General features: G+C 50.8%; 1 protein-coding gene across 1 annotated transcript in view; it reads left to right on the top strand.

The window, feature by feature from the left end:
• The first annotated feature begins 2,618 nt into the window (after nt 1-2,618).
• PTH1R (parathyroid hormone 1 receptor) overlaps nt 2,619-25,720 on the top strand; it is an 85,521-nt gene continuing 62,419 nt past the window's right edge. The window contains exon 1 of the mRNA XM_088177505.1: nt 2,619-3,145. Coding sequence (XP_088033631.1) covers nt 3,071-3,145 — 75 coding nt within the window. The 5' untranslated portion in view covers nt 2,619-3,070. The remainder of the gene's footprint in view (nt 3,146-25,720) is intronic.

The raw sequence follows: 25,720 nt of genomic DNA, 5'->3' as shown, positions 1-25,720 counted from the left end.
CTTGCCCCTCTCTCCAAGGAAATCTCCACCATGGAGCCCCTGGAATGCTGCAGTGGAATTTTTCCCTTTTTTTTCCCAAAGCTTGTGGATCCCTGAATCCGGATTTGTTGTGGCCCTAAACCCACAGAGATCCTGGGAATCCCTGGGAAGGATTTCCCCAAACCCCCCAGAGTGGGAAAAGCAGCCAGACCCCACAAAAATCCCCAGCTGAGGTTTTTTGGGAAAAATTTGGTGGGAATAATATTTCTGGGAATAACTGGCCAGAAATTGCCAAAGGAGCCCCCTCAACCTTCCTCACTCCCCTTAATGAATAACTTTGGAATGAGTGCTGGAAATGTAGATTTGGGATCCAGATGGAATGGGAATGGGAATGGGAATGGGAATGGGAATGGGGAATGGGAATGGGAATATGGGAATGGGAATATGGGAATGGGAATGGGAATGGGAATGGGAATGGGAATGGGAATGGGAATGGGGGAATGGGAATGGGATGGGGATGGGGATGGGGAATGGGTATGGGAATGGGAAAGGGAATGGGGAATGGGAATGGGAATGGGAAAGGGAATGGGGAATGGGAATGGGAATGGGAATGGGGATGGAGAATGGGATGGGGATGGGGAATGGGAATGGGAATGGGGATAGGGATGGGGATGGGGATGGGGTGGGAGGAGTGTGGGGTCACTGCTCTGAAATCCCTCAGCATCCTCCATCCTAATCCCTAGGGATGGATGGGATAATGGGATAATGGATGGGATAATGGGATGGGATAATGGGATGGGATAATGGGATGGGATAATGGATGGGATAATGGGATAATGGGAGGGGATGAATTCAGGACCCACCCCTTCATTCCCACCCCATCTGCCCTGGATCCGCTGCAATCCCAATCGGGACTGGGGGGTGGGGGGGAGTTTTCATCCCTGTGGGATCCCCCCGCAGCCGGGGAATCCTTCGGGATTCCAGGGAAAGGCGGAGAAGGAGGCGGAGGAAGAGGAGGAGGCAGCGATCGCCCTTTTTTTATCCCTTCCCCTCTCTGCCTCTCACAGGAAGCCCAGCTCTACCTTCGCCTGGAAAGAGCCTTTCATAAACCCAGCTCAAGGCTCCCATTCACGGCCATGGAGCTGGGGGAAAAAAAAAAAAAACGGGAATTAAAAAAAAAAAATTAAAAAAAAACACCAACCCGAGCAAGCGGAGAGCGTTCGGGGTTTCTTTCTTTATTTTTTTTTTTTCTCTCTCTCTCGCTCTTCCTTTTTTTTTTTTTTTTTCCCCTTTTTTTAACAACACAGAAATGCTCGCAGCGAAAATTTGATGTTTTTACCGTCTGCTCCCCGGCAGAGGAGAGACTGGAATTTTTCGCTCCTCGCCGCCGTGCAGCTCCCAAATATCCGCGAGAAAAGCGGGAAATAAAGGGGAGGGGGGAGGAAAAAAGGAGGAAAAACTCCCTGCGAGTTTGATTTGCAAAGCTGAGTGAGCCAGCCCCGAGCCCGGAGCCTTTGCCCGCCCGGTGCATCCCTGGCAACCTTTGCCCAGCCCCGCTTCTCCTCCCAGCATGGAAAAACCGGCAGGGAATGCTGGATCCAAATAATCCCTCCCCCCGCAGCTCGATTTTGGGGAGGGGGAGAGGGTGGGTTGGGATATTTTTAATTTTTTTAATTTTTTTTTTTTTTTCTCGCAGCGGAGTTTTATGAATGAAAGTTCCTGCTGAGCTGGGAGTGATATTCCAACTCTGGGAGTTGGGAATGCTGGAGAAATTCAGGCTGGGAGCAGAGGGGTGGGCTCTGGGTGGGGGGGGGGCTCAGATTGGGAAGCTCCAAACCCCAATTTTCCCGGTTTTTCAGGGATCCTGGGATCTGCCGGAGAACTCTGCGCCCATGTGGATGGGTTAAAAAAAAAAATTAAAAAAAAAAAATTAATTCCTAAAATCAAAATAACCCCACATCCCGAGGATTTCAGGGAATTTCGGAGTGAGGGCAAAGCGCTTTTGATACGCAGGAATAAATGAAATAAAAACCCCAAAAGCCCTAAAATAAAGGACGGGAAAGGGGTGGAAGGAGAGGCAGGGAATGTTCAGCCCCACGTTTGCAATCGGCTTTTCCAAACTGCAGCTCCTTGGAGGCAGAGAGAGGGAGAGAGAGAGAGAGAAGCCAAAAATTCCCGATTTCTCCCTAAAACCGGAGAATTCCCTGGCAGGCAGAACCAACTTCTTGGGAGAGCCAAGCGAACCCTCCCCTCCGTGCCACCGCTGGCCCAAAAACAAAATATTCCCAACTTTCGGGGGCTTCTTGGAAATTTGGGATTTGTTTGCGTGCGGCAGAGAGAGGAGGAGAAGCAAAAAAAAAAAAAAAAAAAAGCAAAACCCAAAAATAAAAGGTTCGGAGAGCGGCGTGGGGAGGGGGGAGAGTTTTGGGGTTTTTTTGTCCCCACGGCGAGCGAAAAGATAAAATTACTGCGGCTAAAAATAAAGCGGTGGTTAAAGGTTCCCCCTCCCTCCCTCTGCCATCTCCCACCCCCTTCCAGCCCTCTCCCTGCTCCCTCCCTCCTTCCCTCCCTCCTTCCCTCCCTCCTTCCCTCCCTCCCCTCTCCCTCTGCCTTCTCCGTGTTTGCGTTTTGACAAAGAAATGATTTGAACTTCCCGGAGCCGCAGAAAAATCGGGATCCCGAGGCTCAGCCGGGCCCATATGGATGCGATTTTCGCGGATCCTCCGCAGATGATCGAGCGGCCCCGGCAGCTGCGGAGCTGAGCGGCTCCGCTGCCTCTTCCCCATGGGCTCCGCGTTGCAATTTTGGGAACTGCCCTCTACTCCAGCCATGAGAAAACGAGGAAAAAACCCGAGATCTCTCGTCATGTGCCTTTCTGGTTAAGAGAAAAAAAAAAAAAAAAAAAAAAAAAGAAAGAAAAAAAAAAAAAAAACTGCGGGAGTCTCACCAAAAGCAACGCAAATCCCGCGGATTCCCCGCAGGGCTGGGGAAAACGGGGGAGGACGGCGAGAAATCCGCGCCGCTGGAATTCCGAGCTCGCCTCCTCCTGCTTCCCTGCGCGGGGCTGGATGCTGGAAGCAGCCCCTTGGATATGGGATCATATCTGGTGTATCCCAGCCTGGGTTTGATCCTCTGCTGCTCCGTGCTCAGCTCCGTCTACGCGCTGGTGAGTCCCAGTTTTAGGGGTTTTATTTTTATTTATTTTTATTATTATTTTTTTTTTCTTCCTGCCGATAAATGAGTGGATGAAGGATTAAAAAGAGATTGTCTGGGGTTTTTGGGATCCGCTGGAGGATCCGGAGTGCAGGCGGGCTCCGGGGGCTGCGGTGAAAATGTCTGGTCTGTGCTTCCCCGGAGTTGGGATCGCTCGGAAAGCTGCGGGCAGGACGTGTGAGGTTTGACAGGGATCCGGGACAGCGGCTGGGGCAGGATTTCGGGATCTGCCTATGGAGAAGGGACAACTTTGCTTTTTTTTTTCATACTTTTTATTTTTTCCCCTTATAAGTTTTTTATCCTGCTCTTAATTTTTTTTAATTTCTCTTTCGTTTTTTCCTCTTTTTCTTCTCTTTTTTTCCCCCCTCCTGTTCCTTTTCCTTTTGTTATTTTTTTCCTTTTCATTTCTTCCTTTTCCTTTCCCTTCACTTTTTCTCCTCCCTTTCCCTTCCTCTTTCCCTTCTTCCCTTCTCCTTCTTCCCTCTCCCTTTCCCTTTCCTTCTTCTCCACCCCCTCCAAGATAATTTCATTCCCAATCCATCTCCTTTCCTTGCAAATCTCCTTATTCCCAATGAAACAGAGCCTTTCCTTTGGAATTAAATTCAGGGAAAACAGGGAAGTTGTAGGAACCCTTTGCTCCTTGGCACTTTCCACCCCTTCCTGCACACACCAGGCTTTCCAAGGCTGGAAAACCGGGATAAATCCATCCAAACTGGGAATTTATTTAAAACCTGCAGCTCCAAATCTTTCAGGAAGCAGGGAAGGGACATTTCCTCGGGAATCAGCCACTGGATATGGAGCCAGTGCTGGAATTCTGCTGTGACAGGAGCTCTCCTGGCTTTCCCCATCCCTGGGATTCTCACTCCTGCTCCCATTTCCCAGAGTTTTCCAGTCCAGGAAGGAGCAGGACACCCATGGAAAGTGGGATCTGCTCTCCAGGAGGGATGGAAATGGGATTGGGATTTGGATTGGGATTGGGATCATTCTGGCTCCAGTCAGGTCCTTCCTGACCCTCCAGGATCCACCAGCCTGGGCCTTATCCCTGGATTTGATAGTTTGGAATCTTGTGCAGAGCTGGCAGGGAGGGGATTTCCAACTTTTCCAGCAGGAAACTTCTCCTCAATAAATGAGAAGGATCAGCCCCTTGGAAAACAATCCCTGTCCGAGTCCATCCCTGCTAAATGTGTGCAGGGACCTTCCAAAATCCAAAGAAAATTGGGGAAATCGGGAGAACCACGTGGAGATTTGTTGGGATTTTAGGGATGGATGAGGATTTTCCCACATTCCAGGGCTGGATCGGCATCTCCTGACTTTGGGGCCGTATCCAGGTCCTGCAGCACCTGCTGCTCCCTGCTCCAGAATTCCTGCAATTCCTGGGACTGGGAAAATCGGGATTGGGAAGCAGCCAGGCTGGAGATGGGGAAATTTCAGGATGCAAAAAAAACCGGGCAAGGCTGCATCTCCCATTCCCATCCCCATCCCCATTCCCATTCCCCATCCCCATCCCCATTCCCCCATTCCCATCCCCATTCCCATTCCCATTCCCATTCCTGGCTCACTCCTCTCTCCCAGTACACCCAGTGTCAGCTGCCTCAAACCCACAGTGGGATTTTTTTGGGGATACCCCATTCCAAGAGATCCTTTCCATCCTGAGGGATGAGCTGGGAGGTGCCCCCGTGTCCCCAGGGCAAAAATTGGGAACAGCTCTTCCAGAATCCCAGAGGGCTCAGAAATCCATGGGATTGCTGGGAAAACACAGAAGTTTTCCTAAAGCCCCTCCTGGAGCTGGATTTGTTAATCCCATGAGTCCTTCCCAAAAATAAAATAAAAAATAAAAAATCCCTTCGGATTTTTTACTGAGTTCAGGTCCTGCTGCTCCAAACCCTGCCCGGTTTAGTTAGGCCAGGCTTAAATTCCCGTTCCAGGCACTTTTCTAACCGCTCTTGACAGCAGAAGGAATTCGCAGAGGGTTCCTAAATCCCTCCTGACACTCTGGGAATTGCAGAGATCCCGAGTGTCCCCCCCTTTCCAGGCAGGAAAATGTCACCCCTTGTCACCCCCCTGCCCTGGTTTCTCTTGGAGCTGCCGCTTCTTTTTCCAGCTAATCGGATTTTTAAACAGATTTTGGAAGGAGGGAATGGGATAGAGAGTGGTCAGCAGGGAGAGATTTTATGGATTTATTATAAAATTTGTTATTATTTGTATTTATTATAAAATGTGCATTAGTGTTTGTTATCGATTTTGTTGTCATCGTTATTTATTAGAGGATTTGTTGTTATTGTTTCTAAAGGAGCTGTAAATAATTTGATATTTGCTCGGTGGCTCTGAGGGAGCTGCTGCCATAAATTTTCCCTTTCCTAGGAGCAACAAGGAAAAATCCACGGGGAAAAACAGCAGGACGGGGATGCAGGGATTTAATTCCGGCTCTGAGCTGAGCTTAAAGCGCTCCCCTCCGGGCAGAGCAGAGCCAGGCTCAGCTGAGGGCTTGGATCAAAAAATTCCAGGATTCCAGGACACAATTCCTGGTTGAACCGGGAATCTTGGAATTCTCATTCCCGGGATCTCTGCAGCTCCTCCATGCTGGGATGGAGCAGAGCCCGGAGCGTCCCCAGCCCCGCGCTGTAATTCCCGATATTCCCGTTGGAATAACGGGATGGGAAATCCTTTCCCATGGCTGGGATTATCCCAGGATTGGGTGTTGGATCCGGGGTGTCCCTGCATTCCAACCGGGGAGGGAAATCCAGCACCGGGAAAAATCTCTGGGAAGGAGGGCAAAGTGTGGGAAATCAGGGCCCTCTTCCCTGCGGCTCAAATCCCACTTCTGTGATTTTAGGGACATTTGAAATGGGGGGAAAAACTTGGGCTCAGCTCGGCTTCGTTCCAGCTCTCCTGACAATCCAGGGAAATCTTCCCAACATTTCCCTGGAATAGCCCGGTAAGAGCTGCCCGGACAAACGGGTGGAATTCCACCTGGCTGGAGTGCCTGAAATCCGGCAGGGTGAGGCTGGAAATCCGGGATAATTCTGCTCTTTAGTCCCAGGATTAAGGAATTAAGAGCGGCCTAAGGTGGGGAGCGCTGCAGAGAGGAGAATTTGTGGCAAAAGGAGCTGCAAAAGTCGGGTCTGACACCAGCAGGGCTCGGGAGAAGGGAAAATGCGGGAATGATTTTTATCTGGGAGGTGCTGGCAGAGGGAAAATCTCCCCGTGGCATAAATGGTTGGGTTTTAGGATCTGAAAGATTTTTCCAACTTAATCCTGGCATTCATGGAGCCAAAATCTCCAAGGTTTGCTCTTCCAAACCTTTTTATTTTCCCTTTGATTTCCTCCTCTTGCTCAGCCTGGGAGATCCCAGCCCAGTTGTCATTGGAGGAGATATCCTGATTAATCAATCAATCAATTAATTATTAATAATAATAATAATTACACAGCAGCCTCCTGCAGGTTTTGGGACCAGAATATCCTAATTTTGGGAAGGGAATGGGTGGGGAAAAGGAACCATTCCCACTTTTTATTGGCTATAATCCCAGCCCTGGCCCTGCTCGGGGTGTTTGGGTGATGCTGAAATTCCCTCTGCTTTTGTGACGCTCCCAAAAAATCCAATCCCGATCTTTGGGGGATTGGGAATCTTTTCTGGCACACGGGGACCTGGAGAAAATTCCCCAGGGAGCTGCATCCACCCCTGGATTCCTGAAGTGTCCGAGGAAAGGTTGGATGGGGCTTGGAGCAGCCTGGGATAGTTGGAATGGGATGATCCTAAAGGTCCTTCCCAAGGAAAAGCACTCTGGAATTCTGAGGAAGGTTTGGATTAAGGAGGTGCTGGATGGGATTTTCCTCTTGGACTCATTCCTGGTTGCTCGGATCAATCCCAAAAATCTCCATGAAATGGGAAAAGGGAATGGTTTGAAGTGGAATGGAAGGGAGGAATGATAATGTTCGTCCTTGGAGTACAACCTGTAATAAAAATTAAAAATGAAAGTAAGAATAAAAATAAAATATCAATATAAATATCATTAATAAAAAGAATAAAAAATAATGATAGTAATAACAAAAATAACAATAATAACAATAATAAATAGTCCTGTATGGAAATCCCACAAATCCCAACTTCATTAAACCAAGCCAGGCCCCAAAAAATGGGAAGTGTCCATTCCTGGGAAGGAGCCCATCCCTGCTCCCACATTTCTGAGGGATCCTCCTGCTGTTATTGCACCTGGGATCAGCCCAAACCCCTGCATCTGAAACTCTCCAGCAGGGAAAACCCTCTCCAAAGGGAAAACCGACAAAGCCCACCCAGGCCAAGAAAATTCCAGCAAATCCGCGCTGGGTTTGTGGGAGCCTTGGGAAGGGGCAGAGCGGGAGCACAGCTGAGCCCACGGAGGGGTCGGGGGATGGGGGCAGCAGTTGGTGTTTGGTTTGTGTCCTCCCTGAAATAGCCCCGGGCGGTTTTTTGGGATCAGGGGGATTATCCCGGCTGGAGCGTGGCTGTGTCTGCAGGGATCCCCCAGACAGGGACAGCTGGAGCCACCAGGGCCACCCCCTGTCCCTGGGAGCTCTTCCCGGGATTGTCCCGCTGGAGGATTCCCATCCTTTGGAGAATTCCCTCCAGCCAATCCAGCTGGAATCAGGAGCCGTTTGCAGAGGGATTTGGGACACAAAGGTCGCTTTTGTCACCCTGAAATCCCAGATTTTATGGCTGTGGGGGGAGGGGGAAACCTGTCCTGGCACTGGAAACCACATCCCACCCCATCCCTATTCCATCCCTATTTCATCCCTACTCCATCCCATCCCATCCCATCCCATCCCATCCCATCCCATCCCATCCCATCCCATCCCATTATCCCATCCCATTATCCCATCCCATCCCACCCTCTCCAAATGTTCCCCCAAATCCCAAAGTTCCGAGCCTTTCCACCCTAACAGTCCCGGAAGTTCAAACTTCTCCCAGAAAAACACATCCAGAGGAATCTCGGCCTCTGTCAAACGATCCCTGGATCCGTGTCTGGGGCAGGGAAGGGGTCAGGAATTGCTGACTCAGCAGCTCAGGCTCCTTATCTGCTTTTCCACACGGCTGCCCCGGCGCCGATCCGGGCTCCCGATGTTATCGCGGCTCCCGCCTCCCTTCCCCGCTCTCCGAGAATTCCCGGGGCTCTCTCTGGAGAGGCAGCCCCACTTGGATCTGAAAGGGCAGGGTTGGATGTTGGAATGTCCTTAAAAAACCTTCCCTTCCCTTCCCTTCCCTTCCCTTCCCTTCCCTTCCCTTCCCTTCCCTTCCCTTCCCTTCCCTTCCCTTCCCTTCCCTTCCCTTCCCTTCCCTTCCCTTCCCTTCCCTTCCCTTCCCTTCCCTTCCCTTCCCTTCCCTTCCCTGAATTTTGGCTTGGGACTGAAATGGGATTTAGGGTTTTGGGGGGGGCGTTATTTAATTTTTTTTCCTGTGGTTTAACAAAAAGACCCGAAATTCAGCTCATGCTTCTCATGGATTTAGGGATGAGAGCTTTGTGGGGAATTCCCACCTGGAGGAGGACAAATGATCAATGGATTGTGATTTGTGGGATTTTGGGAATCTCTGGCACTTTTAGGTGATGTCCCTGCTCATTCCAAAGGCGATGGATAAGGTGGCCTTTAAATGTCCCTTCCAAGCCAGATTATTCCACAATCCCACGATTTAATCACTTTATTGCCTGGATTTATCCTCCTGGCTGGGAGGATTCCCGGGATTGCAGCATCCCTGGGATCATCCCCTGCAGTAAAGTTGGGAATGGGGCAGGGAGCAGAGCTGGGGTGGGATATTCCTTAGATTCCCCCCAGAAAGACTGGGATTTCTGGATCTGGGAATTCCCTCCGAGCCTGGATTTGTTCCATTCCCTTCACCATTCCCATGCTCCATCTCCCATCGGGATCAGACCCTGCTCCATCTTTTTTTTTTTTTTTAATTTTTGTCACAATTCTGGGGACAGAGAATCGACGTTTTTGCCGGGGAGCTGAATCCCGATCCGTGTGGGCACAGGGAATCACCCCAAAGGAAAAGCTGCCAGCCAGCCCATGGTACTTCATCTTCCATAACCCCAAAACCTGGGAATGGTCTGGAACACGCTTAACTTTGGGATACAGTGAGATCTGGGAATCCAGGGAATGCTCAGCTGTAGGAAATCATGGAGGCATTAATTAATTAATTGATTTCTGAATTAAAGAACCTTATCAAAGAGCTGAGGATTAAATTCCTTTCATAGAATCCCAGAATTCCGGGATGGAGTGGCTTGGAAGGGACCTTAAAGTTCATCCCACTATTCAGGTGTCTTTCATTATTCAAAAACACAAATCCAATTCCAAAATTCACAGAAAATTCCGGCCTGATTTCCATGTTCTTTCCGTTGGTCCCACTTGAATTGCCCGAACCCCTGGCTGGCCTCAGCCTCGACTTCCTTCTCTGCTCCTGCATCCCAATCCATGTTTCCTCCTGGACACGGAGGAATGTGAGTGGCTTTGAGACCCTGAGCAAGGACACGACCTCCTTGTCCCAGGTTTATTCCGAGGCTCGGATCAATATCCATTACAAGGAGCTTTTATTTTGTGGGTTGCAATTCGACTCCGCTCGGTAAAAATACAGGAAAATGATCCCTAAAATAAAAGTGGGAGGGAGCTGATAGAGGTGGGACTTCCAGGCTGTTTATATATGGATCTGTAATGGCTTTAAACTGGAAAAAGGTGAGGGATGGATGGGATATTGGGATGGAATTCCCAGAGAAGCTGTGGCTGCCCCTGGATCCCTGGAAGTGTCCAAGGCCAGGCTGGACATTGGGTTTGGAGCAGCCTGGGACAGTGGGAGCTGTCCCTGCCTGTGGAATGGGGTTATCCCATAAAATAAATCCAATTTTCAGGTCCCTTCCAGCCCAAACCATTCCAGGCTAACACAGCCATGGCTGATTTTCCCACGTGCTGATTCTCCCAGGGCTGTTTATCCAGGATATCCCTGGATTGGGATAAGGCAGGATAGGGCCAGGCCTGGGTGGGGCTCGGGCTGTTTTTCCCTTGGCTGTACAAACCCGTGGAATTTGGTACAAAACTGGGATGTGTTTGTGTATCCAGGGGGGTGCAAGGGTGTCCCTGAGGGGCTCGGGATGGGAAGGAAAGGAATTGTCCAGCTGGAGAGATCCAGGCTGGATGGGAAGGGAGAGAATGATCCAAATGGAGAGAGTTGGGAGAGGAGAGGATGATGGGGAGGGAAAGGATTCTCCCGATGGAGAGAGGATGGTGGGAAGGAAGAGGATTCTCCCACTGGAGAAATCCCAGCTGGATGGGAAGGGAAAGGATTCTCCCAGTGATCCAAGCTGAATGAAAAGGGAGAGGATTCTCCCAGTTGACAGATCCCAGTTGGATGGGAAGGGAGAGGATTCTCTCTTGGAGATGGATCCCGGTTTTCCAGCTGCATCTCCAAGCCCTGCTGATCTCCTGTGGTGCTTCCCTGCCCCGGGCAATGAAACCTCCCTGGAATATTTCAAGCAGAGCAATGAGGGGGCTCAGCGAGCTGGGAATGTCCCCCCTGCTCCTGGCAAGGAGGATGGACACACTGGATGGATTTTCCAAACCACAGGACAGGGCTGGATCCCTCTGTGGATTTGGAGCTGCCAAATCATCTCTGAGATTTGGGCAAATTGAGTTTCAGTATTTAAAGCAGATTGGTCAGGAAATTTTTTTTTTTTTTTCTTCTCTGCCTCCCAAATTTTTTTCCTGATTTTGCCTCGGTGTCATTGGCAAAGTCCCTGTGATCAATAAATCGAATTTTAACGGCCTTTCCGTGGATTTCGGAGGTCTGGAAGCAGGAAATCAGCGCCCTGTGCTGCGTATTCCCAAATTTCTGTGCCACCAGGCAGAGGTGACTCAGGCTGCCGGAAAAGGGGAGGGACCGGAGCTTTTTCTTGTTGTTTTTATTTTTTTTTTTTTTCCCCAGGTGGTGGAAAAGCAGCAGAGTTCCCGTGCCTGGGATGCAGGGGAGGAGCTGGGCGAGTGCCAGGGAATGGGATGGCAGGGCCGATGTCCCTGGGGGACGGCGCAGGCTGTGCCAGCCGCCCTGACTCAGCAGCGCTTGCCGGGCTGGTCGGGGGCCGGCAGGGACGGCACAGCCCCAGGGGGACACAGCAGGGACATTCCCAGTGCTCCCGTTCCTGCTCCCACCCAGGTCAATCTCCCAATTCCCCCCCCCCCTCCCACCCTGAAATTCCAGCAGGTGTCGGGAATTCCCGCCGAGAAGGGGACAAAGGGGCAGCGAATTGCGATTTGTGGGATTTTGGGGGAATCTCTGGCACTTAGGAAGATTATCCCTGCTCATTCCAAAGGGGATGGATAAGGCGGCCTTTAAATGTCCCTTCCAAGCCAGATTATTCCACAATTCCACGATTTCATCGCTTTATTGCCTGGATTTATCCTCCTGGCTGGGAGGATTCCCGGGATCGCAGCATCCCTGGGATCACCCCCTGCAATAAAACTGGGAATGGGGCTGGGAGCAGAGCTGGAGTGGGATATTCCTTAGATTCCCCCCAGAAAGGCCGGGATTGCTGGATCTGGGAATTCCCTTTGAGCCTGGATTTGCCCGAGCTAAACCTGCAGGAGAGCCCTTTGTGAGTGGGGGAACATCCACGGTGAGGATCCCAAGGATTGGCCACCACCCCCTGGATCCCGGGAATGTCGATATTCCCGCACGGATATCCCATAGCAATGTGCTCCAGGGTTGGATTTATTTGAATGCTTTGGCTTCTCCACAGCAGGGATTTTTTTCCTCTCTCCATGGATTTTCCTTCTCTTTCCCATAATCTCCGGTGGAAAAGCCAATCCAGTTTTTCTCCTCTCAGCTCCAGGAGCAGCGGCCCCTCCAGCATCTCCTCTTCTTTCCCAGAAAAAGGAGGAGAGGAGGGAATTCCAGAGCTGCCTGGAGGCGGGAGGAGATGGGGGAATGCTGGAACTGACCGGCTGGAGTGAGGAGAGCAGGGAATGCGGGAGCTGAGTGGTTGGATTGAGGAGATGGGGGAATTCCAGAGCTGAACAGCTGGATTTGGGGGATGAAGGAATTCCAGAGTTATCAGTTGGATTTGAGGGATGAAGGAATTCCAGAGCTGATCAACTGGATTTGAGGAATTCCAGAGCTGATCAGTTGGATTTGAGGGATGAAGGAATTCCAGAGCTGATCAGTTGGATTTGAGGGATGAAGGAATTCCAGAGCTGATCAGTTGGATTTGGGGGATGAGGGAATGCTGGAGCTGCCTGGCTGGATTCAGGAGAGGAGAGAGATCCTGGAGCTGATTGTCTGGAGCTGGGATATGAAGGATATCCTGGAAGTGCCCCTGGATGTGCTGGGATATTGAAGAACATCCTGGATGTGCTGGGATGGGAGGGATATTGTGGATATACCCCTGGAAGTGCCGGGATATTGCGGGATATCCTGGAAGTTCCTGCAGGAGCACGTGGAGGGCTCCCTGCGGGCTCCCGTGCCCCACACAGAGCCGCCCTTGTTGTCCCAGCATCCCAATCCCATCCCAATCCCATCCCGATCCCATCCCGATCCCATCCCGATCCCATCCCATGCTCCGCTCCCGGCCACCGCTGGCAGCTCCCGCCTGTTTGGGTTTTTTTGGTTGGTTTTTTTTTTTTGGGAACAGAACCGCCCTTCCCGGGAAAAGGCAGAGAGCGGGGTCTGCAGGAGCCCAGGCACAGGGGAGGGGGCGGAGTGGCGGCTCCGCCGTGGGGCTCTGAATCGCGACATTAAGCAGCATTCCAGGCATCGGGATGGGGTTGGATACCTGTGGTTTGAGGCACGGCTGGAGCCAGAACACCACACTCGGCTCCGCGGTTGGGAGAGGCGGATTTCCAGCAGGGATGCAGGCGGGAAGGGAAAGGAAAGGGTTAAAGAGGGGGAAAAAAAAACAAAAGAGAGGGAGAGGGGGAAAGGAAAAGGGGAAAGAGAAAGGAAAGGGAGAAGGAAAAAGGAAAAGAAAAAGGAAAGGGAGAAGGAAAAGAAAGGAAAGGAAAGGAAAGGAAAGGAAAGGAAAGGAAAGGAAAGGAAAGGAAAGGAAAGGAAAGGAAAGGAAAGGAAAGGAAAGGAAAGGAAAGGAAAGGAAAGACAAAACCATTCCCTGGATTTCCCAGCTCTGCTCCAGGACAACACTCCCTGTTTTTTAAACTGCGTGTTGAGCCTTTACCTTGATTTATTTTCCTTTTTTCCCCCTCATTCTGGCACTCTGGAATTCATCTCCAGCTTCTTCCTGTCACCAGGGCAGGTGAATTTTAGTTGGGAATTTCGCATCTCTCCATAAATAACTCTGGGAGTCAAGGCTCAAGGAAAACCAGCCAGAGAAAAGAATGAGAAGCCACAATCCTGACATTCCCGGTGTCCTTAAAGGGGAAAAGGAGCGAGGAAATCCTCTTATCTCCTTCCTTCAGCAATTCCCCCTCTGCAAGCAGTTCACAAAGGAGATATCCAAAGATTTGGGGGGAATTCCTGGAATTAAAAGCTCTTTTGCTGCTTTGCTTTTTTTTTTTTTTCTTCTTTTTTCCACCTTATCCAGTTGGTCACTGTGGGGTAGAGAGAAGTGCCAGGGCAAATTAGAAAGATCCCCAAAATCCACATTTTAATTGCTGTGGGGATTTGTGAGTGCAGGAATAGGGATTCTCCTGGAAATGCCGGGGCAGGGTGTGAGTGGGATGTGCTCGGTGTTGTTTGGGGGTTTTTGTTGCATTTGTGGTGCCCACAGAGGGAAGATTTGGATGTCAGAGTTTTTGTGGTCGGATTTGGGAAATGCACCTTTGGAAAGAGCAAGAGCTGCAGTTTGGGCGGGAATTAAATTTCCAAAGATTCCAAAAACGGGTCCTGAAGGGGATCAAGGGGAAGGTCCCAGTCAGAGCCCCAGAGCCGAAAGGAATCAGAAAATCCTGGAATGGTTTGGGTTGGGAGGACCTGGGAGCTCATCCCATCCCATGGGCAGGGACACCTCCCACTATCCCAGACTTTTCCAATCCCCATCCAACCTGGCCTTGGACATTCCAGGGATCCAGGGGCAGCCACAGCTTCTCTGGGAATTCCATCCCAGCCAGGAATTCCATCCCAATATCCCAAATCTCTCCTCGTTGTCTCTCAGAGCTTTTTAGGGATTGCAGAGACCACCCTGGCCTAAGGGAGCCCAGATATTCCAAGGAGCTGAGTGAGCATCTCCCAGCAGGACAATTAATTAGGATAATTAAGATAATGAGGAAGCTGCTTTCTCCTCCAGGTGCTCCTGGTTCCTCTTAGCTGGAATTTTTTTCCAGGCAGAAAACCCCTCATGCTTCATCCTGGGATATCCAGGTGTCTCCCAGGGCTCTGTGATGGGAATTTCTCCATGGAGCTCCCGGGGAAGGATCCAGAATTTTCCATTGGAGGCACTGAAGGCTCCCATTCATTGCTTGGAGTCATCCAGAGGCACCCGGGGTGTCCAAGAAACCTTCCCGGGGCTGGCTCAGGACCAGCAGGGAACATCAAGTAGCACTCGACACCTGGCTTGCCCCAGCCTCTGGAAAAGCAGGAATCGGGATTTTCCCGGCAGCCCCTGGAAAGGGAGCAGCGCCCTCACAAGCAGGGTTTGTCTGTCTCTGTTGACTGAGCGGGGACAGCTCCGGATTTGGTGGGGTTTGCTCCAAAATGCGCAGTAATTCCGTTTTCATGCCGATAAAAATCCCCCCTGGAGATGGCAGCGAGGGTGGGAATTGTGTGTCCTTGCTTTCCCTCCTAACTCCGGATTTCACGGGGTCTTTCCCAACCTCCATGATTCCGTGAGATCAAATATCCAAAATGTTTTGGATGGGGGGTGGGGAAAAACATCAGGAATTCCGGGATTTATCTGGTTGTGAGTGAAATTCAAAGACCAGAGGGAAAACACGCAGCAGAGCAGGGATTTATGGGAAAATCATGGCACATCCCTGTCATCCCCTTGCACTTTTATGGAATGCTGGAGAGTGGTTGGTCCAATCCCAGAGTGAATTTCAGGAATATTCTCAGAAATATCTGGAAGCACAAATAAAATCTCCTGTCTCAGGCTGAGTTTGAGCTCAGCTCTCCACGGAGAGATTGGAGAAAAATTCCCAAAATTCCTAAATCCATCATTGACACTGCTTATGAGACAAGGTTCACATCTCCCCAAAAAATAAATTAAAAAAAAAGATGGATAAAGGCTGAAAGCCTCCCCTCAGTCCACAGTTAATCCCAAATATTCCCTTCAGGCCACCAGGATCTGAAACCTCCAACCTTCATTGAGCTCCAAATCCCAGCGATTTTCCAGTTCTGAAGGGAAATTTGGGATCAGCAGGAGCTGACCTGCAGGAGAACAGGGATGAGAAGATTTCATCTCACTTTATCCAAGTTTTATAAATCATGGAGGTTTTTCCCGTGGCGTTTCAGAGTTCTCATCCCATGGAATTCTGTGTGTCCTGCTGCTCATTCCTGCTTTTCTCCAGCTGGATGTTTAACCTTTGGATGGCTCCATCCTCATCTCGGGCCCTGGGGTGACTTTGAGAATCTCCTTCCCTTTTTTTTTTTTTTTTTTCTTTTTTTGGCTCTTCCCTCCTTCCTCCAACTTCCTTCTTTCCAAAGCCTGGCTTTGGAAACATCCAGGCTCTCCCTCAAGTCTGAGTGAATTCTCCCCAAAACAACTTTCCCAGGAAATTGCTGGGCCCCGAGCCAGGTTTGTGTGGATTTGTGGGGATTGAGTGGCTCAGGACAGGGCAGGAATGATTTCCAGTTGGGAAAGAAGTGTGGAATTCAGGGACACTCTGAGATCCAGCTGCCAAATCTTCCTGACTTCTTAAAATTCCCTAAAATCAGGTGGGGCTTGGTTCTTTCTTCCATGAAATCAGCGGTGCCAGGGGAGGCTCAGGGTGGATATTGGGAATATTCCTCATGGAAAGGCTTCTCCAGCCCTGGCACAGGGGAGAGATTTAACATCCACGTGGATGTGACACTTGGGAATGCCACTCGTGCTCCAAGCAGCAGAGACACAGCAGGAATGTGAGGGGAAAAACAAGGATAGGGCTGGAATTCCCTCGGGACAACTCCTCGTCCTTGGGCTGGATGGAGCCTGGCCAGGGAAGCTTTCTGCTCCCTCCAAATGAGCCAGGATGGGAGGGAGGGAGGGAGGGGGAGAAAGGAATCCCAGTTAATGGATTTGAGGGATCATTAGGACAGGAACCGGGCCCGGCAGCGCCGTGGCTTCCGCAGCCGCTCGAAAATTCCCATTTTCCCTCTGCCCCTGCACCACAGTGCTCCTGGATGTGGGTTCAGGCTGAGCAGGAAAAGATGGATTTGCGTTTTCCCAAATTTTTTCCTGGTTCTCTTTATTTCCCATGGAAAACCTGGGGGATATTTAGGAGAAGCAGCTCCCAGTCACTTTGGATCCAATATCCCTCCTGAAAATTCCATTTTCCCTTTCCCCTGAACCACAGTGCTCCTGGATGTGGGTTCAGGCTGAGCAGGAAATGATGGATTTGGGTTTGTTTTATCCCAAATTCTCTCCTGGTCCTCCTTATTTCCCATGGAGAAACCTGGGAAATATTTAGGAGAGGCAGCTCCCAGTTCCCTTTGGATCCAACATCCCTCTCAAAAATTCCCGTTTTCCCTCTGCCCCCGCACCACAGTGCTCCTGGATGTGGGTTCAGGCTGAGCAGGAAAAGCTGGGTTTAGGTTCGTTTTATCCCAAATTTTTTCCTGGTTCTCTTTATTTCCCATGGAAAACCTGGGGAATATTTAGGAGAAGCAGCTCCCAGTTCCCTTTGGATCCAATATCCCTCCTGAAAATTCCCATTTTCCCTTTCCCCTTGCACCACAGTGCTCCTGGATATTGTTTCACACTCCTCAGCTGAGCAGGAAAAGCTGGATTTGGGTTCGTTTTACCCCAAATTTTTTCCTGGTTCTCTTTATTTCCCATGGAAAAACCTGGGGAATATTCAGGAAAGGCAGATCCTGGTTCCCTTTGCATCCAACATCCCTCTCTCAGGCCGTGGTTTAACATTCAGATACGTTTTCCATGCCTGGATTTCTTTCCCATAGATCCTTTTATGACCAGAGGAATTGGTGGAGAAACCCCTCCAGAAGTTGCCTTTAAACCTCCCTGAGAACACGGAGGCATCCGAGGTGGGAAAATCCCAGATTTCGGGGAGACCTCGATCCTTCCCTTCTCCCCGTTGGTGCAGACTTGGAGAATCCCGGGATTCTTCAAATCCCTGTGGCCAAGGTCACCCGGCTGTGTCCTGAGGCGGCCCTGGAGCATCAGGATCTCGTGATCCATGATCCGGGAGAAGGGAGACAGGGAGACATCTGGGCTGGAGGAGTTCAAGGGGACACATGATCCCAATTCCCAACACATGAAAGGAGAGGGGAAAACTCTTCCTCAATCCCTCAGGGATTGGCTGGCATGACCTCAGATTGCTGGGAAGGAAATTGGGTTAAAAGTCAGAAGATTCCTGGGAGGATGGTGAGGCTGGAATATTGGGAAGGGAGGGATTGGTTATCAGCTCCAGAACCTCATCAAAGTAATTAAAGCAGAGCTGATCCTGGGTTTAATTAGGAAAATTAACTCAGTGCTTCTCACAGATCCATGTTTCCAACAGCTCAGCAATGCCAGGATTATCCCAAAACCTCCCCCAGCCCAGTTTTACCTCCTGCCTGAAGAAAACTTCCCAGAAAAGGAGGATGAGGATGAGGGATATTCCTGAAGAAAAGGAGCTCGGGAAGGACCTTCTGGATCTCCAAACTCGCTGGCAGGAGGGGGCAGCTGGAAGGAATCATGATCTGCTGCCAGGGAATAGGATCAGGAGGAGAGGGAACAGCCTCAGGGAAAGGTTCAGGTGGGATATTGGGAAAATCCCTTCCTGGAATTGGTTGTCCAGCCCTGGCCCAGCTGCCCAGGGATTTAAATTCCCCATTCCTGGAGGGATTTCAAAGCTGTGGATGTGGCACTTGGGGACAGGGGTGGCCTTGGCAGAGCTGGACTCCATCAGGGAGATTTTCCCACCTAAATAACTCTGGGATTCTAAAGAAAACCGGTCAGGATGTCCCAGACAATTCCCTGTGCCCTGAGGAAGGAGAGCAGGGCACAAACAATCCTGGATAAAGCACGGGATGTTTTCCAGAGGCTGGAGGCTGGGATGAGCTGATGTCTCCATCCCAGAAGGACAACCCTCGAGGACAGGGGATGAAGGATCCCCTGGAATGAGACATTTTGTGGGATTCTCTGAGCGTTCCTGGCTGGAAGGAGATCCCGAGGCTGTCAACAAATCCTCCCTTTTCCCAAGCGGAACAAAAGCTCTTCCCCTGCAGCCAGGCTGCTTTTCCTTTGTTTTGTAACTGGCAGAGTTTAAACCATGGAATTGCACTCTGCAGAGCTGCCTCTGCTCCGTGGGATTGCAAATTCCCAGCCTGGAGTTTGCCAGGCCCTTCCAGCATTCCAAAGATCCTGAGGACACCCCTCAGTGACCCGAGGAGGGTGCAATCCCTGGAGCACATTCCCAATATTCCCAGCCCCACGTGTGAGGTTTGGCTCATCCCAGAGGATTTTTCATGGGAATGACCGAGCTCCAGCTGCTTTGCATCAGCAGAGCCCTGCAAAGCTCTTAATGCAGGCCAGGCAAAGCTTTCCCTGGAATATTCCCGGGCTTTTCCTTATTTCTGGGATTTTAAGGATGTTCAGATCTGTTTCACCTTCTGGTTTTCCAGGTAGGAACAGTCAGGCTCTGCTCCCAAGGAATTGGGGAAGGATAATCGGGAACATCCTCAAATGGTGCCAGGACAGGTTGAGATTGGATAACAGGGAAAAGTTTTTTCCCAAAAGGAATGTCCAGGCCTGGCACAGGAAGTGATGGAATCCTGATCCCAGCAGGATTTCCAAGTGTGGATGTGGGATTTGGGGTGCTGGACTCCGTGATCCTAAAGAGAAACGATCCTGGAGTTCCATAATGTCCCAGAGAGCACAGGAATGTGGGGACACAGCAGGGACCTGGCTCTGCCCCTGTCCCCTCATTTTCCACGAGGAAATCTGGGAATTCCATGAGGAAATCTGGGAATTCCATGAGGAAATCGCTGTTCTCTGAATCTAGAGCTGATTTCCAGGTGCTCAATCCATATTTTCCAGACATCCACATGGACGTGCAGACTGGATTCCACAATGTCCCAGCAGGAATGTGGGAATTGGGAGCACGGACAGAGCCAGGGCCTGGCTCAGCCTTTGGTTGTGCTCATTTTCCACGAGGAATTCTGGAAATTCCAAGAGGAATTCTGGAACTTCCAAGAGCAATTCTGTGTCCTCTGACTCTGGAGCTGATTTCCAGGTGGTTGATCCATATTTTCCAGACATCTCCAGGCCCTCTGAGGGTTCTGTGATTCCAGAGCCCCCCAAAGTCAGGATTTCCTGATAACTCTGGGCCTTTCCCACTGGAATAAATCTGGAATCTCCCGAATAGGAATCTCCAGAGGGAGATCCAAGCCTGCCTAAAGTGGTGCCAGTTCTGCTCCCTGGATCACCAGCATTTTTGGGGAATATCCCCAGTTATGGATCAGGATAATCCTGTGCTCCATCTCTCCAAAATAAACACATGGAAAGCTCAACCAAAGGATTTTTCAAACCCAATTCAGGCTCCCACTCCTCTTTCCCTCTTTTTAATGGATATTATTTCTCCTTCCTGCCATTCTATCCAGGAAATGTTGGGATGCTGCTTTTCCTGGGATTGCCAGGAGCCAGAGCTGATCAATTTTTAATTCCATTTCCTTCCCTTCTCGGGCAGATTTCTCTCGTAGTGCAAAGCATTTAAAAGGGAGTCAAAATATTGGAAAGAGGCAGGTGGGAATTCGAATTCCCAGAATTGTGGGAATCAAGTGGATTAAATGTAGATTCCTGCTAAATTGTGGGGGGAAAAGAGGATTCTTTTCTTGTACAAGGGTGGGAAGCGGGAAAAGGGAAAAAATCTTAAATTCCAGATCTACACCAGCTCCTCAGGGGGGGGCAGCTGGAATTCCAGAGGGAGCAGGGAATTCAATCCCTCACGAACATAAAATATTCCAGTCTTCAATTCCTGCAGGATCCAAACATTTTGTGCTGGGCTCGGTCTGCTGGGATTCTGCTCCTCCTCATCCCAGGCCTCGCCCCAAATGGGTTTGGAAAGGCTGGAATGGAGGCTGAGAGAGGCTCTGGGGATTGAACTGCTGGGAAATCCATCATTTCTCCTGCTGGGGGATCCACTCTGGCCCCCATGGATCAGGAATGGCAGGAACTGGTGAGATATTTCTTTTGGGGGAATTAGGAGACATTTCTTTTTAGGGAATTAGGAGATTTTTTTTTTTAGGGAATTTAGGTGCTATCGATTTTTAGGGAATTTGTGAGATATTTGTTCTTAGGGAATTATGAGACTTTTCTTTTGGGGGAATTAGGAGATTTTTTTTGTTGTGGTTTTGGTTTTTAGGGAATTTAGGAGATATTTATTTTCAGGGAATTTGTGAGATATTTATGAGGCTCCCTGGGTTTTCCAAGGACAGGGAGGAGAAGGAAATGGAGGGAATGCCACAATTCCAGGAGGCTGCTCCATTTCCCTGCTGAAATCCCCATCCCAACCCTCTGGGAAACGTTTTCCTTGAACAGGAACCTTCCCACAGGAGCCTCATCCCACACATCCAGAGGCCAAATCCTTGGATCCCAAATCCTCGGGATCCAAGTGCTGGGAAAGGCTGGAGCACCCTGGCACATTGGAAGGTGTCCCTGCTGGAATTAAATGATCCTTAAGCTCCTTTCCCACCCCAACCATTCCATGATTCCATGAATACCCAGCTTTGCTGAACACTTCCAGAGGCAGTAATTCCATCATTTCCCTGGGCAGCTTTTCCAGTGCTTTGCTCTTTCAGGGAAGAAACAAATCCCACATTTTCAGAGCAGCAGCCCCCAAAAGACCCAGAAAACGCCACAATTTCCAGCCCTGCTCCACGAAATATTCCAAATATTTCTGCTCCATGTCTCCAGAGAGGAGAAACTCCTCTCTGTAGGTGGCCAAGAGCTTTGGAAACAAATCCCAGGTCAAGGATAATGGAAAACTTCCTTTCCAAATCCAAAGCAAAGTTCAGGGATTTCCTGACCAGGGCTTTCTTTTCCCACGGAATTCGGGAGCTGAGTGGGATTTTTTTATTTGGTTGTTTCTGAATCTGTTCCCATCAAATTTTAGCATCCAGAAGTTTTCCAGCTTTTCCCGGAATTCCTGCCAAACTGGAATTATCAAGGCAGGCTGGTGGGATGAGATGGGGGCAATTCCTGATTCCTGGATTTACCAGGGGAGTCTTGGCCATCCATTCCTTTCCCCGGAGGAATTGTGTTCAGAATTCCATGGGGGATCCAGAAACATCCCGGTGGATCAGGGATAATCCTTTGGAGCTGTGGCTTTTCCCTGCTGTGCCTAAACTCTGTTTGACTTCCTAGACTTAACATCCCAAATCCTTTTCCTTTGGAATAAAGAACTGAGCCGAGTTTAAAATCGGGATAACTCGGGAGCAGGGAGAGGGAATCCACAAACCTTCCTTTGTTTCCTCTAGGATTTGTAGAAAAGGGAAACATCCCAGCGATGGTTGGAGTCTGGGCATGCCAAAATTACCACAGCAGGAGTGGGAATAGGTGGGAATTTTCCATGGGAATCGGGCTCAGGGATCAGCCGTGGTCTCTCCCTACAGCTGATCCTTGATCCAGCTTTTTCCATGGAAGTTGGAGGGATGGGATATTTCCCATACGGAGCTCCTCCTGCCACCCAATCCCATTCCAATTTCCCGGATTTTTTGGGATTAAACAGAGCAATCCCACACCAGCCTGTCCCAGCCGGAGCTGGAGCTCCGTTCTGTGTTTCCCACGGGATTCTCCCAAATATCAGCGGCTCTCCGGGACCTGGATTTGGAGAGGGAAAAGGGACGGAAAGGGGCTGGCCCGGGTTCCCTTGCTGTCCCCAAAGAGGTGTCCCAGGAATGCTGGGCATTCCCAGGAACACAAATCCCCTTTCCTGGCTTTCTCCTGGAAAGGTTCGGGTTTCCCTGGAAAGGAGGCAGAGCGGGATCCCCGAGATCCCGAGCTCGGGAAGCGGAGCCTGGCAGGGAAGCGGCCGCGGCTCCCCGGCCTCGGGATCCTGCCAGGACAAACAGAGGAGCTCGGAATTCCCGAGCCATTCCCACCGGGAATGCGCTCCTGCCTGGCCGGGAGAGAGCGAGGGAGAGAGGAAAGCACCGCCCGCTCCCTGCGCAGCTCCCGAATCCCCGGTGTTCCCATCCCAAATCCCGAGTGTTCCCATCCCAAATCCCCGGTGTTCCCATCCCAAATCCCCGGTGTTCCCATCCCAAATCCCCGATGTTCCCATCCCAAATCCCCGGTGTTCCCATCCCAAATCCCGAGTGTTCCCATCCCAAATCCCCGGTGTTCCCATCCCAAATCCCCGGTGTTCCCATCCCAAATCCCCGATGTTCCCATCCCAAATCCCCGGTGTTCCCATCCCAAATCCCCGGTGTTCCCATCCCAAATCCCCGATGTTCCCATCCCAAATCCCCGGTGTTCCCATCCCAAATCCCCGGTGTTCCCATCCCAAATCCCCGGTGCTCACGCCGTGCCTGCTCCCGGAATTGGGGTCAGGATGGGGAGATGCAAATTCCCAAGGAATGCTGGTGAAACAGCATCAGGACTGGAAGTTTTCCAGACATCTGCTCTGGAGAAACAGGGAAAAAGGAAACGAGAAGGAAGAAAAAGGGCAGGAATTTTTTCCAAAGCGTTTCCAAAACTGTCCCCTCTGGAGCAGTTGTGCAGCGTCATTCCCAATCCCAGATTATCCCGGGAAATTCCGCTCTCATCTCTGCACTTTAAACCCGTTCCTGGTGGGCTCTGAGTGGATCCTGGGACGGAAGTTTTCCATGGAAAAGGATTCCTAGGAAGTTCTTTGCAGACAGCTCCTCCCTGTTTCCCCATTCCCTATTCCCAGCTTTCTCCAAGCATCCCAGTGCCCAGGAAAATCCAGCCTGGAGCCAGAGCCGGGTCTGTCCCGGCTTTTGCACTATTTGGGATTGGCCGTAGATGGCAGCAAATGTCTCGGAGCTTCCCGCTGAGTTGGCTGCAGCCGGGAAAATTCCTGCATCCCGGAAAATTCCTGCATCCCGGAAAATTGCTGCATCCCTGTGCTGTGCGGGAATGGTCTCCTCTCCAAAGGGAGAGGGAGCACAGGTGGGATCACAGCTGCTCCCATCCCGGGATCTCTGGCAGAGCAGCTCTGGCAGCAGCTCCAGGCTCCTCATCCTGGATCCTGGGATGAACCGGGGGGATCCTTGGGAATGGATCCCCAGGAGGGATCACCCCGCAGGGACAGGGCAGGGAGCAGCGGTTTCAAACTGGGAAAGGGGAGGTTTACATGGGATTTTAGGGAGGAATTCCTGGCTGGGATGGAATTCCCAGAGAAGCTGTGGCTGCCCCTGGATCCCTGGAATGTCCAAGGCCGGGTTGGATGGGTTTGGAGCAGCCTGGGACAGTGGAAGTGTCCCTGGAACAAGATGAGCTTTAAGGTCTCTTCCAACCCAAATCAGTCTCAGACTCTGTGATCCCATGAAAATTCTGTCCAGCCCGAGGCCCTGATTCCATTGAGGATATTCCCGAGTGCTTGGGAAAAGGAATAATGGAATTGTTGGGAGTGCTCCTTCCCCTTCTCCTGCCCCTGCTGTCATTTTAGGATCCCATCTCCAGGGATTTCGGGAAGGCTCCCAGTGTTTCCCAGCCATCCCTCTGTGTGATTATTTAACAGGAGCTCCCTGTATCCCATTTCCAGAGTTCCATGAAATCCTGGGATGGTTTGGGATGGAAGGACTTTAAAACCCATCCCATTCCAACCCCGTGCCGTGGGCAGGGACAGCTCCCACTATCCCAGGTTGCTCCAAACCCCATCCAAGCAGAGAATCCAACACCTTCCCCACCCAGGAGACCCAGCCCTGCTGTTCCTCACTTTCCCAAATCCCTGGATTCTCCCTCTCCAGCTCTTTGTTGTGCATTCCCTTAGCCAGGCTCAGCCCCGTGGCTCTTCTCCAGAGCCTGGAATGCTGATTCCTGCCTGGTCCCTTCAATTCTCCTTTAATTATCCTGTGGGGAGCAGAACCACCCAGGGAGGGGAGGGATGGGATGAGCAGGAGTGTGGATTCCCCCAAACAATTCCCTCTGGGATTTCAGAGCAGGAATGCTGTGGTTCCACAGGTTTTGTCCCACAATTAGCAAGGTCTCTGTAATTAGCCCAGAGCAGGAATGCTGTGGTTCCATAGGTTTTGTCCCACAATTAGCAGAGCCTCTGTAATTAGCCCAAGATAGACGGAGCTGGCAAGGAAACTCCTCATCAGCCTAATTCCAAAGTGTTGTAAAACCAGGGAATGGAAAAGGGACAGTGGCCATTTGTTTCCAATTGGGAAAAGTGCAGAGTTCAGATCCTTTGCCTTCCTGGGATTTTGGGATACTCCAGAGTGAGGGTGTGGGGTCAAACCCAGCCCCAAATTTCCCTGGTTTGTTTGGCTGCTCCCTTTCTTTATTTTCCTCTTTTCCCTGTTCCACACCTCATCCTGATTTGGATTCCCAAAATGCTCCTCCATTCCAGCCACAGGGCTGGTTTTATTCCAGGGATTTTGCAGCTGGAAAATGCTCACATTGATCCCATGAATCTGTGTCAGAGGAGAGGTTCTGGTTCCCAAATGTTCTCCCAAGCTGCAAAGGATGCACTGAACTTTGAATTCATCCCTTTCCCAGCTTTATGTTCCCTTCTCCCAGTTTTCCTCACCCCTGCTCTCCTCTCCCACCAGAATTTTCCTTCCCAGCCTATTTCCTGTGTCCAGTCTCAGGGACAATCCCTTTCACTTCCTGGGACTGCTCAGCTCTGGGATGGGATGGAATCACTGTCTGGGGATGGAATTGTGGTTCCCAAACGTTGGTTCCCTCTCTTTCCCAACGAAACCACTCCAAGGTTGTCTCAGCCTTGGATTTTTTGCTCCAGGGCAGCTCCAGCCCCCTGTGCTGCCCAAGCCTTGGACAAAGCTCCGAGGTTCTGCAGCTCCTGTCCTTCACAGCTCAGGGATCAGCTTTGGGCTGGAATTCCTCTGGCTCCACAGGAAATATTCCCAGAATCCAGCCAGACCCTGGCTGTCCTGTCCTGGCCCAGGGGAACCAAAGGCAGCCTTTGGAATAAAATCCCACCAGGGCAGCTCAATCCTCTTGTTCCAAACTCCAAATCCCTGCCAGCTCCAACATTCCAAGTTCTCTGAACCTTTGGTGCTCCCCAGGAGACGCCGTGGGGGGGACAGGGAAGGGCTGGCATTCCCAACAGCCCGTGGGGATGGCACTGGGAATCCTCTCCTCCAGAAACCTCCGGAAAAAGTTTGGAAAAGCAGAATCTGGGCCTGGCAGAGGTGCAGAGGGAGCAGCCGGGTTTATTTGGGACACAAAGGAGGCTGGGAAGTTGTTTTGGTTTCTTCCTGTCATGAGAAAAG

This window comes from Sturnus vulgaris, chromosome 1 (assembly GCF_052056855.1).
Source record: "Sturnus vulgaris isolate bStuVul1 chromosome 1, bStuVul1.hap1, whole genome shotgun sequence".
Lineage (NCBI taxonomy): Eukaryota > Metazoa > Chordata > Aves > Passeriformes > Sturnidae > Sturnus > Sturnus vulgaris.
This window is presented reverse-complemented; position numbering and strand designations above follow the sequence as displayed.